This window comes from Myiozetetes cayanensis, unplaced genomic scaffold (genome assembly GCF_022539395.1).
Source record: "Myiozetetes cayanensis isolate MyiCay16 unplaced genomic scaffold, myiCay2020 scf2-11, whole genome shotgun sequence".
NCBI lineage: Eukaryota > Metazoa > Chordata > Aves > Passeriformes > Tyrannidae > Myiozetetes > Myiozetetes cayanensis.
In genome coordinates, this window is record NW_026087411.1 from 25286842 (window position 1) to 25301893 (window position 15052).

The window sequence follows — 15052 nt, forward strand, 5'->3', positions numbered from 1 at the left end:
TGAAGGAAAAACTTTATTGTAAACTCAAACCCACCACTACACCACAGCTCTGGTCATTCCCTGTCTTCCACAGCAGAATTCAAAGACAAATTCATGAAGCCAGACACAGCTGAAACTCTGTCATGAAACACTGACTGTGGGATAAGAGAGCTCCATCAACATGGGCACCCCGAATTCCCCACTCATTCCAATTAGTACAACAAATTGTTCCAAAAATCAAAACTTCAGTTCCTCAGAATCCACAAATTCCTTAGAAAAGAAGTACTAAGAAATCACGTACTTACGTTTTTTATTGAAAGTCACAGCATGACAGTGCCGGAGTCTCACAGACACAATTACAGAGCACATTGCAGAACAAACCTGACCTTCCTTTCACCCACACCTCACCAGGACAGCTGGGTCTCTGCAAGTCATTTTGAAGCACAGGCATTTCCACCTGGACTTAATCAGGCTAATTAAGAGAACTGAGAACAAATTAACGAGAGTGGGTTCTGTTGAAACATTTTAGTCCCTGGGAAACGTCTAATTCATAAAATGATGGACCATTTGCACCATAAAAGCTAACTATACTAAGAAGTTGTGGGATATTGAATGCTTTAATGAATTTTTTTTCTTTTATGTTGGATGCAGTATGAGAGCAAGGGAAAGTTGCATACAACAGTATGTACAGTTTCTTTTACTTTTCTCTACACAGCCAAGGCAACATGCTGTGGTTTCTAACTTACAAGATGTTGTCCTTTGCTTGTGTAATGCTGGCACAACCATGACATATTAAGTTCTGCCTTTTTCTGTGTTACTGTAATCCTAAATGGCTGATTTCCACCATCTTTCCTTTTCTACTACTAGTTCTGGAGTTACAGAAAGTACATTTCCTGTAATTTCAAGAAAACTTTACCAAGGCCTTTAGCATTTGCTTTTCCATCTGGTTAACACTATCCACTCGATCTCCATGAATTCCACTTTGCTTCAACAATTGCTCTTTCCAGTCAGTTTTTAGAATTGTAAGGTGAAAACACTCCGTGCTACAAAGTGCTTTTGGAATTGTTCAGGGCCGAGCTGGATGGGGCTCTGAGCAATCTGGTCTAGTGGAAGGTGTCCCTGACCACGGCAGGGGGAGTGAAACTAGATGATCTTTAAGGTCCCTTCCAACCAAAACCATTCTGTGATTCTATGATTCTGAGACATTTCTGTGTTCTGGAAGGTTTTGGTAACATGTATTTTAAGAAATATATCTGCAAATCTCATCTAATCTAATCTCATCTCAACTGACCATTTTTTAAATTGATATCACATTGTATTTGTTTGTACCAACCTAACAGCACCTATTCTATATTAAACTAAAAGTGACTGCTCCCCAGATCAGAAGTTTAGTATTACCTAACATATATACCACTGTCTATGGTATTCATATTACCTCTTTGAGAGCTGGTATTAACCAATGGTTTGAAAGAATCCCTTTCCAAATCTCTCACCTCTCATTAGTCTTGCAACAATAGATTGTACTCACCAGTCAGGTTGCATTTCTGTAGATACTTTAGGAATAAGGTGTTTTCCACCAAGGCCTGCTAACTCCCCAGGTGCTGAACAGTTGGGACATATTTGTTTCAGTCATAAGAACCCAATCCACAGTTGTCCTACTAGTAGATGGGAAACCAGAGATAAACTTTCTAATGAGCTGCTGTCACCTTCTTCTGCAAAGCTGAAGATTTCAGGTGAAATACTACTTCTTATGATTGTTCATTTGTGAAGGTCAAAATGTTGTATTATTGGAAATAATCACTGGCCCTGTGCTTTGTTCACAGTCACCATACAGGATCTATTGCACATGTGACAGCCATTAAATGACAGCCTTATATTTCCGCTTGCCTTGTATTTGCAGATGGAGATAGACACCCTAAAAAGAGAAGCTTATTACTTGCTTTGCAATGCTCTTGCAGTGAACAGTTTACTACTAACTTCTGTGCTATAAATTTCAAATTCCATCTTGAATTTCATTTTAGGACACAGGTTACCATAGGAAATATTTTGAGTAGACAGGAGAGGACATGACTTGGCGTTCACACTGACGCTAGCCCAAAGCTGTGTCCCACTTCCAGGGAAGATGGCTTTTCCAAGCTTCTGAGCTTCCCCTTCCTTGACATTATCTCTGCAGTCTCCCTATCCGCACTTCCCCAAATGCTAAACAGCCGAACTGAAGCAAAATGTTCAGGTTCAGCTCTAGAATACTTAACACAGTTCACTGAATGAGGCTTTGCCTCCCTCTGTCCCCTGGACATAATTTGATCAATCCTGGGATTTCAGATGCGTATGAATTAAAAACCCACGGAGCATAACTTAGGCTGCGGTTTCACAGGCATTCCAAGTCAATATAAAGTTGCCCTGATGTTGAAAGCAGAGTTCCAAGCCTCACGTAACTCACATACTCCTGCCCTGGATCCTGCTTTTGTTCTACAGCCATAAGGCGATGGGATGAGTCCAGATCAGAGCACTAATCTAGTAGAAAACAAATTCCTGTCTTTTTAGAGTTAGTGTTCGTTTGGATTGGCAAATTGCTGCATTCCTCATCTAATCTGACCTTTAGAAAAAGTATTTGTTAACTCTGAATTCATCTCTCAAGATTTACAGTGTGCTGTTCAGCCCTCTTAACACAGCAGCAGCACTCAGTATGGAATCTTCCCTGTTCGTGCTGCTGTGCCACTTCTGCAACACAGTCAAATGGCATCCAGTACAAGGAACAATTTGCCCTCATCCAGGTGCGGGTGTGTGACAGGCACAAACTGACCCAGGGCTCTGCTGCCCCAGGAGATATCTGGGCATTCCCTTTGATGGACACCCACCCTTCCCATCACACAGAACCTCCCCAGGGCAGGCAACTGGAAGGGCCAGAGTCCTCTTCTTGCTTCCCTGCACTCACTCATCCATGGGAAACTGCTGCCAAAAGTCATCAGCTGCAGTATAGCCGCTACTAAGAAGAGGAAGTCCAATATCAGATTTGACAGCATTTAGGAGATTCAGAGCTGTACATGCACACCCTGTCAGCCAGTGCTCTGAGATCACTGCAGGGGCCAGAGCCTCCTGCCATCCCCATCCAGCAAAGCCGGAATCTTAAAGCAATGAAAAATTAAGGTGAAAAAATGTTCATCCACGGAAGACTCAGAAGGTTCACATATATATGTGGATAAAAGAAAGCCTTAATAATGACAAAAGCCAGTTGTTTGTGCTCCTCTGCAATGAGGGAATGGTTTTCACAATGCTATTCAGTTCTCTTTGCATACAGTACAGGGAATCCTTTCCCAACATTTAGGTGCAGTTGAAGGCTAATCAAGATCTCATAAGTTACCGGCCTCTTACTGTTATTGAATTTCCTTCCATTTCTTATCTTGAGTAGCTATTATGATTCCAGGTATTCAAGTGAACGTCACTCAGAAAAGATAAGGTAATAATCCATTGATATAGGACCCTCGTATTTAGATTTCAGCATATCCAGCTCCCTGTTTATGTTATTAACCATGGTAGAAAAAACGGAGTTTAAATTACCCTGTATTTCCTTCTCAGATGATGTAGAGAATAGAAATTACTCAGCAGATGTCATCTATCCCTCCTCAGCAACAGAGATGAGAGTTGTCAGAGTAATTTTGCCTGCTTTCCTCAGGAATGCAAATTTTGCAGGGATTCACCCCAAAATGCCTCCATTAATATTTCCATTAAAGCCCTTTGAATAGAGAGATGAAATGACTCGTATCCAGTATTAAATCGTCAATTCTAATAAAGGAATTAGACCTAAAACTTAATATGTTCTTCAGTACATATGCTCGTATTCAATATTAAATCATTAATTTTAATAAAAGAATTAGACCTAAAACCTAATATGTTCTTCAGTACAAATGCTGCAAAAAATTACACAACCCGCTAAATCTATGCCAGTTGATAAAAAGCATTTTCCTTAACATTCAGAACTTCTCAGATACGGTCACATTAAATAAACTGTCTTGATTTGCGCCTTCCCTTAAATGTTGGTATCTGTTCAAATGGCACAAGAAATATTCAAGGTTCACGTGAGTCATTTATAATCACCAATATAGAAAAGCAGTTTTAAAATATGCCAAGAATATCCCAAAGAACTGTGGAGGAAACAAATGTTTCCTCAAACTGAGTAAAACCCACACAGGAGGGATAAACCAATCCAGCAGCTTGGTGGGGAGATGTTTCGTCCTCCATCCCATCACTCCTGCCTCTTTTCCAGGATGTGGGGTTCTGCCTCCTCCTCCTCCCTTGCACCAGCTCTGAAAGTCATCCAACTCCTGACTGATCCACTTCAACTCTACTCCAGCAGAAAACACCTTTTTTTTTTTTTTTCTGCCTGGTTAATAAAATCCATCAACCCCCAGGCAGATGTGATGAGCACCAGAGCTGGCTGGGGGCGAGCGGACCTTTTGGTGGCAGTGGACAGAGCATCCACCCTGGGCCATTGTGTGCAAGCAGGGTGCCAGTATGCTCTACCTGAGCTGGCTCATGGAGTGTGTCAGAAAGGGCCAGGGAGGAGCAGAGTGGAGAAACTGCTCTCTTCTGGAGGAGGCGACCTGCCACATCACCTTGAGCATGTAATTTTCATCCCAACCCTCCACTTACTTCTTTAGCAGATGAGCACTCACAGGTCTGGCTGTGGTCATTCAGGATATTCCTGCCTCTCTCTGGACAGGTACCAACCAGCTGCAAAGTTGGCAAAAGGGAAAACGTAACTATACTTCGGATGCAATAGTGGGAAGCCCAGCACCTTCACCTTTAAACTCTGAGGAACTGAGTTTAAACTGAAGAGGCAGAAGAAAACGAAGTTTCAATTTCTAGAGTAAATGTGCTGCCAAGGTCTGGAGGCTCAGCAGGCAAAACCTGAAACTCCTACCTTATTAATGACAGAGCACCACCACCTGAAGCTCCTTCAAGTCAGATTCACACTCAAGGTCAGCAAGAAGAGACAGACCACACAATAAAAAACATATAGTACAACAAGTCCCTTAGATTTAATGCTGTACTAGCAAAATGAAAAAAAATGAAAGCACATTTTGATCATAACGACAAGTAAAATCTCAGGCCTTCTTTGAGAATGAGGTTGTCAAATGCAGCCTCTTTGAAGAAAGTCAAAGCTGCACACCTAATGATGGGATGGGGGCCATAAATGGAAGGAGGGCAATAATTTCTTTCTCAAAGTAATGTAGAGTTGCACTGGACATTTAAATGATACTTTGGAAAAGGGCTCATCCCCTGACTATGTATTTAAACACTGAGGCACTGTTTTGCTCTGTTCTGCATTTATCAGTCAGCAACCTCCCAGCTCCATGGGGGACTGTGTGCCCTCATCCACGAATGACACAGACTGTGCTGTATCTCCAGCTTCTACACTTGAACTGGAGGTAAATGCCGGGGTACAGCAGAATCGGCTCACACTTCAACCAGGATGCACTCAGCGAAGGGCAGCACTCCCCTGCTCCGTGGCTCACTGCTGGGAGTATGTTCTGTGCTGTGCAATCCATCCAGCTGTGCGTTGATAGGAGTTACAGCACACTGCTACACCTGACAAAGGCAAACTGAGAAAAGTCACACAAATAAAAAGGCCCCAGGAAACTGAACAGATTAGGGAGTAAAAATCAAAACTACTGATTCAATACATTTGAAAATCCCCTAATGATCACACCAAACTATGTTAAATAAACTCTTATTCCGGGACCTATACCATTACATCTATTTCTACAAAGTTAAGTATTTGATGCAATGTCTTTCAAACTATGAACTGAGGCAAGCAGGCCTCAATCCTAACCAATAATTAGTAAAATCTCCATCTTCCAGAGTCATTTTAAGTGACCCAATTATTAAGAGATACATCACATCTCTAACGGGCAATAGCAGAGACTTTAGAGTTCCTTCTCAATCCAGAGCTCTTGAAGAAAACCATTTTAATTTTTATGCTGAGTTTATCGATTTATTGCGAAGTATGAGAGAAATTCTGAATGGCCTGACCAGCTTTGCATACATCACTGAATTTTGAAATGAAAGCAAGAGAACATTTGCTTAAGTCAACAACGTCACCAGTTTAAAGGTTAACACTTGATTGTGCAGCACAAGAAACAGACACTTTTATCTTCCCAGTTCAAGGACTCCCAGTTTTCTGAGCAGCAGCAGCACACCACACTGCAACAGACTCGGTTGCAGCACACTTTGGAGGCACAAGCAGAACAGGGTGCTGGACAGGTGGCCTCAGAGTATCACTCACTTGGAGCCAGGCAGAGGGCAGCTCAGGCCCAGCTCTCCTCACACACTGGCACGCCACTAGCCTGCTGCGAGACACTGGTGGGCTGTCACCCATCCTGTCCTGGCAGCCTTTCTAACACACAGAACACTGGCGCTGACACCAGCACGCTCGTGTTTCACGTGAGACAGCTGCTGTGAAGCTTTGAGAACTCTTCTTCCAGCCAGGAGAAACAAAGCCAACCTCAGCACCCTCACCAAGATCCTGTTTTATGAACAGAAAACCACAGGGAAGATGAAAGTACTGTACTGATGGAGTACAGCTGTCCTAGATAGGTGAAATATACAAATAAATACGGTCCTTATCTACTATGGCAAGAAAAAGGCAGGCTCAGGGAAAGAGATGGGCAAGTGAGAGAAGCAAAAACCATACCTAGGGAAGGAACAGAATCTGAAATTAAATGAGACATGCACACCTAATTAATGCAGTTTTAGTGTGACAATTAGCTTCAAAATCCCAAAAGTGAGTTAAAGCATCAGCTTAAGACACTAGTCAAACCAAGTTATTCTCTGTTCCTCAAAAACACCAGCAAAGGCCTGTTCCTTGCAGTCAGGGCATCTGTACCAGGGATGCCTGGGGAAGGACCCATCGGAGCTCAGGGACATTGTGCAGTCAATGACAAAAAGAAATTTCATCAGAAATTAAGTCTGGGAATCAAAGGGAGCAATTCTGAGCCAAAATGTCACACTGATCCACTAAAAAAAAGGTGATTGATGTAGTTGGGCTGTGTTGTCATACATTGCTTACGTTTGTTTTAATTTTAAACTAAGTGTCAGTCCAAGGTTTGTTACACAAACATATGGCACCAGTATTACATTCTACCTTGTATTTATAGAAAGTGCTGTGGCAGTCCAGGCAGTGCAGAGATGCCATAATGTTAACAACATTTATTATTAGTATGACAAAAGAACAAAAATAAGCTGGAAGAAATCATGACTTAAAAGTTTTATGGGACTGACCGGAATAAGGTGCCAAAACTGTGGAGATATTAGCTAAAATTCCTCCAGTATTAATACACTCACAGTCTCCAGTCTGCCAAGTATTTTGCTATATAAATATACCCTCAAAAAGGTAATTTGTTTAAAACCCGGACCCTAAAAACTGATTAACACATTTAATGCTAGCCCTATTAACAGATATGCCCTCAGCTGGGTGATGGGAGCATTGAGGCAGAAGTCCGCATTCCTGTGAGTGAAGAGGAACAAAGCTTTTGGGACAAAGGGTAAACTTTAATTATGCCTTTTTATTACCCAAACTGCCATTTCCTCCTTGCCCCAAACAAGCCAGGAAGGCTAATGGCACACTCATATAGCCCCTTAAGCAATGTGATTGATAAATGCCATTACTAGATTTTTCCACTCCAGCTGTTAGCTACAAGCAGCAGACATTTGATTCTTCATCCTCTTAAAAATAAAAAATTAAAAAAAAGAGGCAAGATACAGCATGCTGCTGACATTCCCGAACCTTCTGGAAGCGTTTATTAACTTTGGCTGCCGACCAGTGACTGGAGCAGCAGTGCAAACTGGTTAATCTGTAGCTAGACATATCTGTGATTAGGGGGTGGTGGTGGTGTTTAGCAAGAAATACTCACTGCCTGGCAGCCAGGGCTTTAGCGTTTGGAAGGGTTACTTGGCTTTTTTTTTTTTTTTCCAAAAAATTTTATTGGGAGAACTACAAAACATTTACAGTACAAAGTTTACAGTCTCACACAATTTGTAGTGAACTGACTCCCGAAAAATATATTACAACTCAAGTTGACTTATCCTTTAGTTACATTCAAAACATACTTCTGTTAAAGTAGTCCAAAAGAGTACATAGTGCTCAATCTGTACCTATGTACAAACAAAACTAAGCTACTGCTCATTCATCCACCGTCCAGGAAAGTTTTGGAAAACTCCCAACTTTCTACATTAGGAAAAAAAAAATTACAAGTTTTGGAATTCAATTAAACAAGATATGTTCATGTACTGTATAAAGTTTCAGATCCAAAGATGGCCTCTGTTCTTATAAAATAGAGTGGCAAAATTTTGCTGTAGTTAAAACCCATCCCTACATTCAAATTATCTCAAGCATTAAGAAAAATACTTATTTGGTTGAGAGATATTTAAGGCAAGCATGGACCCTCAAGAAGGCACTGTGAGACATAATACTGGGACCCCCAATTATTGCTACATACTTTGAGACTATATCACAGTGTGATTGGTGGAGTTAGGCAACAAAAATACTTTTTGGTTATTTTAAACAAGTCTGAATTAGATTTGCCACTTTGAAGTCTGATTGCTAAGGCAGTCTTTTTTTCTGCTTTTTTTTTTTTTTCTTCTCTAGTTTGTTTTTCAACTCGGACGGGCTACAACCATTTACATTCTAAAAAACCCATAGAAATTCCTCAAACTACTTCCACAGCATCGAGACCGATTTCTATAAAGAAACCATGCAATCTTTCAGATTTACGTAAACAAGGAAAGAAATTAATGAAATAAATATTACATACAATCTCTTAAATTAAGAATTTTACTCATTTACAATAAAATAACCAAGTGAAGTTACAAAAAGGCATATATTACTGTGAAAAGAACACACTCCACATTTTGCCGATTAATAATGAAAATCATAATTTAAACATAATAAAAGAATATATATCTATTGCTTTTCATCATACCCGATAAATACAGTATGAACAAATTACCAATGTATACTTTTCACAAGATAATAAATAAGTTAAATAATTTCATATTGAGTTGTGTGCAGTGAACTCATTCATGCAATCAACTCAAACAGCTAAAAAAAATTTTTAAAAAAATCAGCAGTTATTCTCCAACAATTACAAACTAAACTCAGTTGAGTGCTTCCAAATAAAGCAACAACAAAAAATTGTTCTAAGCCAAACATCCACTAAGTGGTGGCAATGGAACCAATATTAAACTTTGGAATGAAGGTTTTAGCATTTGTTATAATAATAATATATAGATATATAAAAAAGGTTGTTATCAAGGCATATTCTTGGCAGGATGTTGGATTCTTTTTTTCCTAAAAAAAAAAAAAAGCTTATAAGTTTAGTATGTTCTGTGTTTTTATTTGAACTGGATTGAAACACAAACTAGTTTGAAACTTCGTTTTCTGTGTGTCTGCAGGTTTGGAGGAGCTGGGCAGGAAGAACCGGCGCTCCCCAGATTGTTTGTTGCTTTCTGGTGGTGTCTTTTCTAACGCTAGTTTGTTTTTGTTGTTTGTTTTTTTTTCGAACACAGATGGAATGGCTGCTGCTGGTGCGTATCATAACTTGTCTCCAAAGAACAACAACAAAAAAAAAACCCCGAAACAAAAATCCCCTTCTTCCAAGGTCTCTCTATAAAAATAGGTTTGTTCAGTTCGTGTCATTTGCCCTTTTGCAAAATGCCTTGTTTCTCGTTTTGTTCAGCTCTCGGTGTATAGATAGACATATATAAAAAAAAAAACAACACCAAAAAATAGAGAAGAAGGAGAGGTTTCGCTTTCTTCGTTCGGTCACTTACTTGCAGGGCCGCCGCGGCCCCCCCCCCGGCCGGTCCCCCGTCCCCCCTCAATCGTCGGAGATGGAGAGGCGGCTGAAGATGGGCAGGCGGCGGCCCGAGTCCAGGCTGGGCGACTCGGAGCCGCTGAGGGAGCCGGAGCTAAGGGAGCCGCTCAGGTAGCTCTCCCGGTCGGAGAGCGAGTCCGGCGGGCTGGGCGGCGCGTCGAAGACGGGCGACTCGGAGAGGCGGCGGAGGGGCTGGAAGCTGAAGGGCGGCGAAGCGGGGGGCGGCGGGCAGCCCCCGCCGGGAGGCGGCGGCTGCTGCTGGCAGCGGTAGTAGGCGGCGGCAGCGGCGGCCGCGGCGGCGGCAGCGGCGAAGTTCTGGGTGTGCAGGGCGAGGGGGGCGATGAGGCTGCCCAGCTCCTGCCCCGAGAAGGCGAAGGCGTTGTTGGCGCACGGCGGCGAGAGCAGCTCCTCGCAGTAGGAGGCGGAGGCGGGCGGCGGCGGCGTGCGCGACCCGCCGGGGCTCTCCAGCAGGGCGGCGTCCAGGCGGCCGCCGGGAGGCGGCGGCGGCGGGGGGGCGCCGTGGGGGTGCGGGGGGTGGTGGTGGTGGTGGTGGGCGGAGAAGCCGGAGAAGCTCAGGCTGTGGTGGAGCTTGGGCCGCTCGCCGCCGCCGCGCGGGTGCCCGAAGCCGCCGCCGCCGCCCAGCGGGTGCTCGCGGGGGACGAAGGCGCGGAGGTCGCCGGTGCTGCCGGCGGGGTGCGGGGCCGGGTGGTGCGCATGGTGGTGCGGCCCGGCCGCGGCGGCGGGCGGGGGGGCGGCCGTGCCCCCGCCGGGCGCCGGGCGGCGCTCGTCGGCGTTGTGGATGAAGTGGCAGCGCGGGCCGTAGGGGCAGAAGCCGATGGTGTGGAAGGTGCGGCAGAGCTCGGTCTTGTACTTGGGGTGGCGGGTGAGGCTGCGCAACTCGTGGAAGCCGTGGGCGAACTGGCACTTCTCGCCGTACTTGCAGGCGCCGCTCTCCTCGAAGGGGCGGCACAGCTCCGTCTTGTAGCGCGTCGAGTTGATGGGGGCCCCGCCGCCGCCGGAGCCGCCCCCTTTGCCGGCCGCCTGCTGCTGCTGCTGGAGCTGCTGCATGAGGTGCTGGCTGCGCTCGCCGTTCTCGCTGAAGGAGCGGTCCCGGAACTTGTTCTCCTTGTTGAGCAGGGCCGTGGGGCTGCTGCTGCCACCGCCGCCTCCGCCGGTGCCCGTCTCCTTCAGGCTGCCGAACGAGGACGAGGAGGAGGAAGAAGAAGAGGTGGAGGAAGAGCTGGAGCCGGTGGGGCTGGGGAACTTGGAGCCGCCGGCCAGCGCCGTCAGGTTGCTGGTTGAGTGTCGCCGCAGGAAGCCCGGCGCGAAGCTGGAGCTGGGAGGGGTCACCGGGGTCCCCACGGCTTTCTTATCCAGCATGCTGCTGAGGTTGGTCAGGGACTTCTCTGTCTGCCGGGGCGGGGAGAGGGGAGGGGGTGGGGGAGACAGCGGGAGAGAGAGAGTGTTGCGGGTGACCGCCTGCCCACCGCCGCGGCTCCCCACGCCGCCCCGCCGGGCGCGCCGCGGCAGTCGGGGTGGGGGTCGCGCCGCCCGACCGGCTCGCAAAGCGCGTCCGCTGCCAGCGCCGGCGGGGCAGGGCAGGGGAGAAGCTCCTGCACCAGCTCTGCTGCATCTGCAACTTTTTTCAAAAGTTTCTCCGGGCAGCGGAACACGCGGGCAGGCGGTGCAGGGCGGCCCGGCAGCGCCGCGGCTGCATGATCAGCCCGCCCCGAACGCGGCCGCCGGGAGGCCACGGGGCGGCATTCCGGGGCTCGCAGCCTTGCGCCAGGCCCCCGGCCGGCTGTCAGACCGCGACCCGCCCGCACAGTCCGGCCCGACCCCCCGCCCCGCCACGGTGCCCTAAGCCCAGCAGCCCGGAGAATCGCCCCGCACCCCGAGGTACCGCCAGCCCAGCTCCCGCCCGGGTAAGAACGCTCTTCCCTACCTTGCACAAGAAGTCAATGTCGTAGAAGGCAGATAAAAGTGTCGTCGACATTTCTAGATCCTGTAATGGTCGGAAATACAGGAAGGACCGAAAGATCCCGCTGTCCTCGGAGGGTTTGGAAAAGCCACGACTAGATAGGAGGGGGCCGTCTGCTTGAGATCCGAAACGGTCCCGACTCCTTCCCGGCGGGACGGCGGGTGCCGGGCCGAGGCGGCGACGGCGGCTGCACAGCAGCGGGCGAACTGCGGGAACTCCGCGGCGCCCCGCGCCGCCCCCATATAAACGCGGCTGCCCGCGGCCCGCGGGGGCGGTGCCCCGCTCCGCCCGCCCCGCGCCGCCCGCTGAGCCCGCCCCGCCCCAACCCGCCGGCCAGGCCGTCCCGAGTTTGGCAGAGGGCGCAGGCAGCGGCGGCTGGCCAGGCTGGCGGGGAAGGAGTGCCCCGCAGTCAACCCCCGGTACCCCGAGCCGGGTGTGCCTGCTGTGGCGGCAGCGCGGGTAGGACGGGGCGGGAGCAGCGAGGAAACAGCCGAGGCAGCGCTCACCGCGCCCTGCGGGCTTGGTCCCCGCGTAGCGCCCCTCGCTGCATCCCTCTCCAAAGACCCCGACGCCCTCGCGTTGCTGCGGCCCCCACCATCGGTTCGGGAGCCGTCCTCGCTCAGCGGCCGCCGCGGAGTGGAGGGTGCGCGGTGCCGCGGGAGGAGCGCGGCAGCGCCGGGGTCACTCCTTCCCCCCGCCCCGCCGAGAACAAACTTATGCCACGTAATTGGTTTGAAACAAAGGTCGGGTCCGCGCTGCCCCGATGCGGCCGGCGGGACGGGGCTGGGCACGGGCGGGCCGCCCCGCCACTTCTCCCTTCTTTTCGGGGAGCTCGAGTTTGGTGCTTATTTTTTGTTTTTCTTTCTGTTTGGAGTCTAGGACAGGTTGGCTGGTAGGCACGGGTGCAAGGCGGCGTTAACCCTGCCACCGGCCGGGCTGATCCACGACCCCTACCCAACCCCTCTGCATCTCCCTCCGCCTCCCGCGTCGCGCACCCCTCCCCCGTCTCCCTCCCACGCTCGCCCCCTTCATTTCTCACCCCCCGCAAAGGTCCTATGACCCGCCGCACCTCCCCCCTCGCCCCCCGTGCCCCTCGCGGGCGGAGGCAGTGGCCGGTGCCCGCGGCGAGGCTCCCTCCCGGGACGGGCCCGGCCCCCGTCCAAGGCGGGCCGGGAGCCACCGTGCAAAACACCCCCGCCCCCCTCCCCCCAACCCCCGCGCCGATAAGGCCGCGCAAACACGACTTGGTGAAAGGCGGCTGCGGAGGCTCCTCCGCACTACCCCCGTCCCCTCCCGCGTTTGCTCGGCCCCGGGACAAATGGGAAGGAGAACACAGACGAGCGAACGTGTAAAGTTTTATGGCTGCTAAAGCCAGCACAAGTGTTTGATCGTCTTTAGCTTCCGAGCCGGAAAGTCAGGCCTGCAAGATCCAAGGGTGCAAACCTGACCACGTCAGCAAGAGCGCGGCGCTGTGAAAACACATTTGCAAAGCAAAGAAACTTCGGCGGGGTGGGGAAGGGGGGTTGTGTCATCAGAGCCCCTCGCTGCGGGGTTTCAGACTCGACCCCCCCCCCGCCACGCGGCTCCCGAGCCCGTTTGCTTCCTCCCCTCCTCCTCCTCCTCCCACGCGGCTGCGAAGGGGGGGGGGGCTGCAGGAGGGACCCATGGGACGCCCCCCTGGCCGCCCGGACACGGGCACCGCCCGCGAGCCGTCACCCGCGGCGGGACGGGCCCGGCCGCCAAGATCGAAAAATCCCCGGGGAAAGACGGGGAGCTGGGGGGGCGGAAAGCCCAAACCTCGCTCCTTCCTGTGTCCCGGCCGTTTACTGCGGCCCGTCCCTCTCGGCGGGTGCTGCTGGACGCGGTTCGGCCGGCCCCGTTCCCGGCCCCATTCCCGGCTTTGCTCCCCGTTCCCGGCCCCTCCCGCTGCCCGGGCGGCTGGCGGGCTCCTGGTGCCCTCTAGCGGTGGCCGGGCCCGGCGGCAGCGGCTCCTCCGCCCAACTGTCCCGGGACAGATCCCACGTTCCTGCCTCTTCCCCGTCCTCCCGCCCTGCCGGGGGGCGACGGCTCCCGACCCGGCAACGGGCGCTGCTCCGCACCCGGGGAGCCGCTGGAACGAGGGAATGCCGCGGACGCGCGGGATAACGTGCATTCCTTCCCATAACTTCCTCCCGGGCCGGTCCGAGTTGCCTGCGCACTGACCCTCCCACACATCTCTGCCAAGGAAACGACCTCGGAGCAGATCCTGCCCGCCAGCCAACCGAGACTGCAGTTTACGGTGACAGTCATGCACGGATCAATGTGTCATCGCCATTGGGAGGAATACTTTGATAAACTGACTTTGATCAAACACACGGCCGATAAGTGCTCAGGCATCAGGCTTTGCTAACCCTCTCCCGCAATTGCTGCACAGGGTTTAAAGGTTCTTCATTGAGTAGTTACACAGTAACGCAAGCCACCAGCACCGTGTGGTGAAATGTAGGTGCGCTGATAGAATTCTTATTTGCTCTCTATAAACTGAGGCGGGATGACAGAGGTTCCAGTTGCATCTTAACACCACGATAAGGAAGACCGAGTTTTCGAGCTGTTTGGTTACTGATTAACCAAGTCCTCAAGGCTTCACTTGAATTACTTAAGTTTTATGGTCACTCTGGGTCTACTACTATACTGTTACCTCTCTGCATTTACCCATTTGCCAGTATTAAATATATGTCTATATGCGTTTTAAATTCTACCCCATTAAAAATAATTAAAAAGCTAGGTAAGTCTTGTGCTCCCAGTGACATGAGCAAGGTTACACAAATGATACATAAAAAGTTGGGGTTTATGTCTCTTACTATTAAACGCTGTTGCCACACTAGTTCAAAAATTATGTTAAGATGTGACAAAACCAGCAGCTGTTAATTAATTGTGCAGGTCTTGGCTATTTTTTAAGAGTGGCTTCCAGACATGAGCTGGGCTATTCCTTCCCCAGGAGCTCAAACCAGATGCAAACAAATTAATTTTTGGCCTAAGCTGCACTGTGGCTCATTAAGTTGGGTAGCGGGCATACTGTGAAACATAATTTCAGATTCCAACATTTCCCTTTTGCCTACTGAACCCTCAAGTTTCATCGTAAATTACTTATATAAGTAACCCCGAATCCTGGAAACTTACAGACACTACTTAATTTGGTTTTTGTTTTTGTTTTTTTTTCAGTACTGACTTTGTTCTGTGC

The 15052-nt window shown here is 49.4% G+C and overlaps 1 protein-coding gene across 1 annotated transcript; it reads right to left on the reverse strand.

Moving 5' to 3' along the window:
- Positions 1-4996: 4996 nt before the first annotated feature.
- On the reverse strand, positions 4997-12063 carry ZFP36L2 (ZFP36 ring finger protein like 2). Its single transcript, XM_050315792.1, has 2 exons — positions 11800-12063; positions 4997-11264 (listed from the first exon to the last, which is right to left on the reverse strand). Exons 1-2 carry the CDS (start codon positions 11848-11850, stop codon positions 9858-9860), a joined length of 1458 nt encoding a protein of 485 aa, XP_050171749.1. The 5' UTR covers positions 11851-12063; the 3' UTR covers positions 4997-9857.
- Between the last annotated feature and the right edge of the window lie 2989 nt (positions 12064-15052).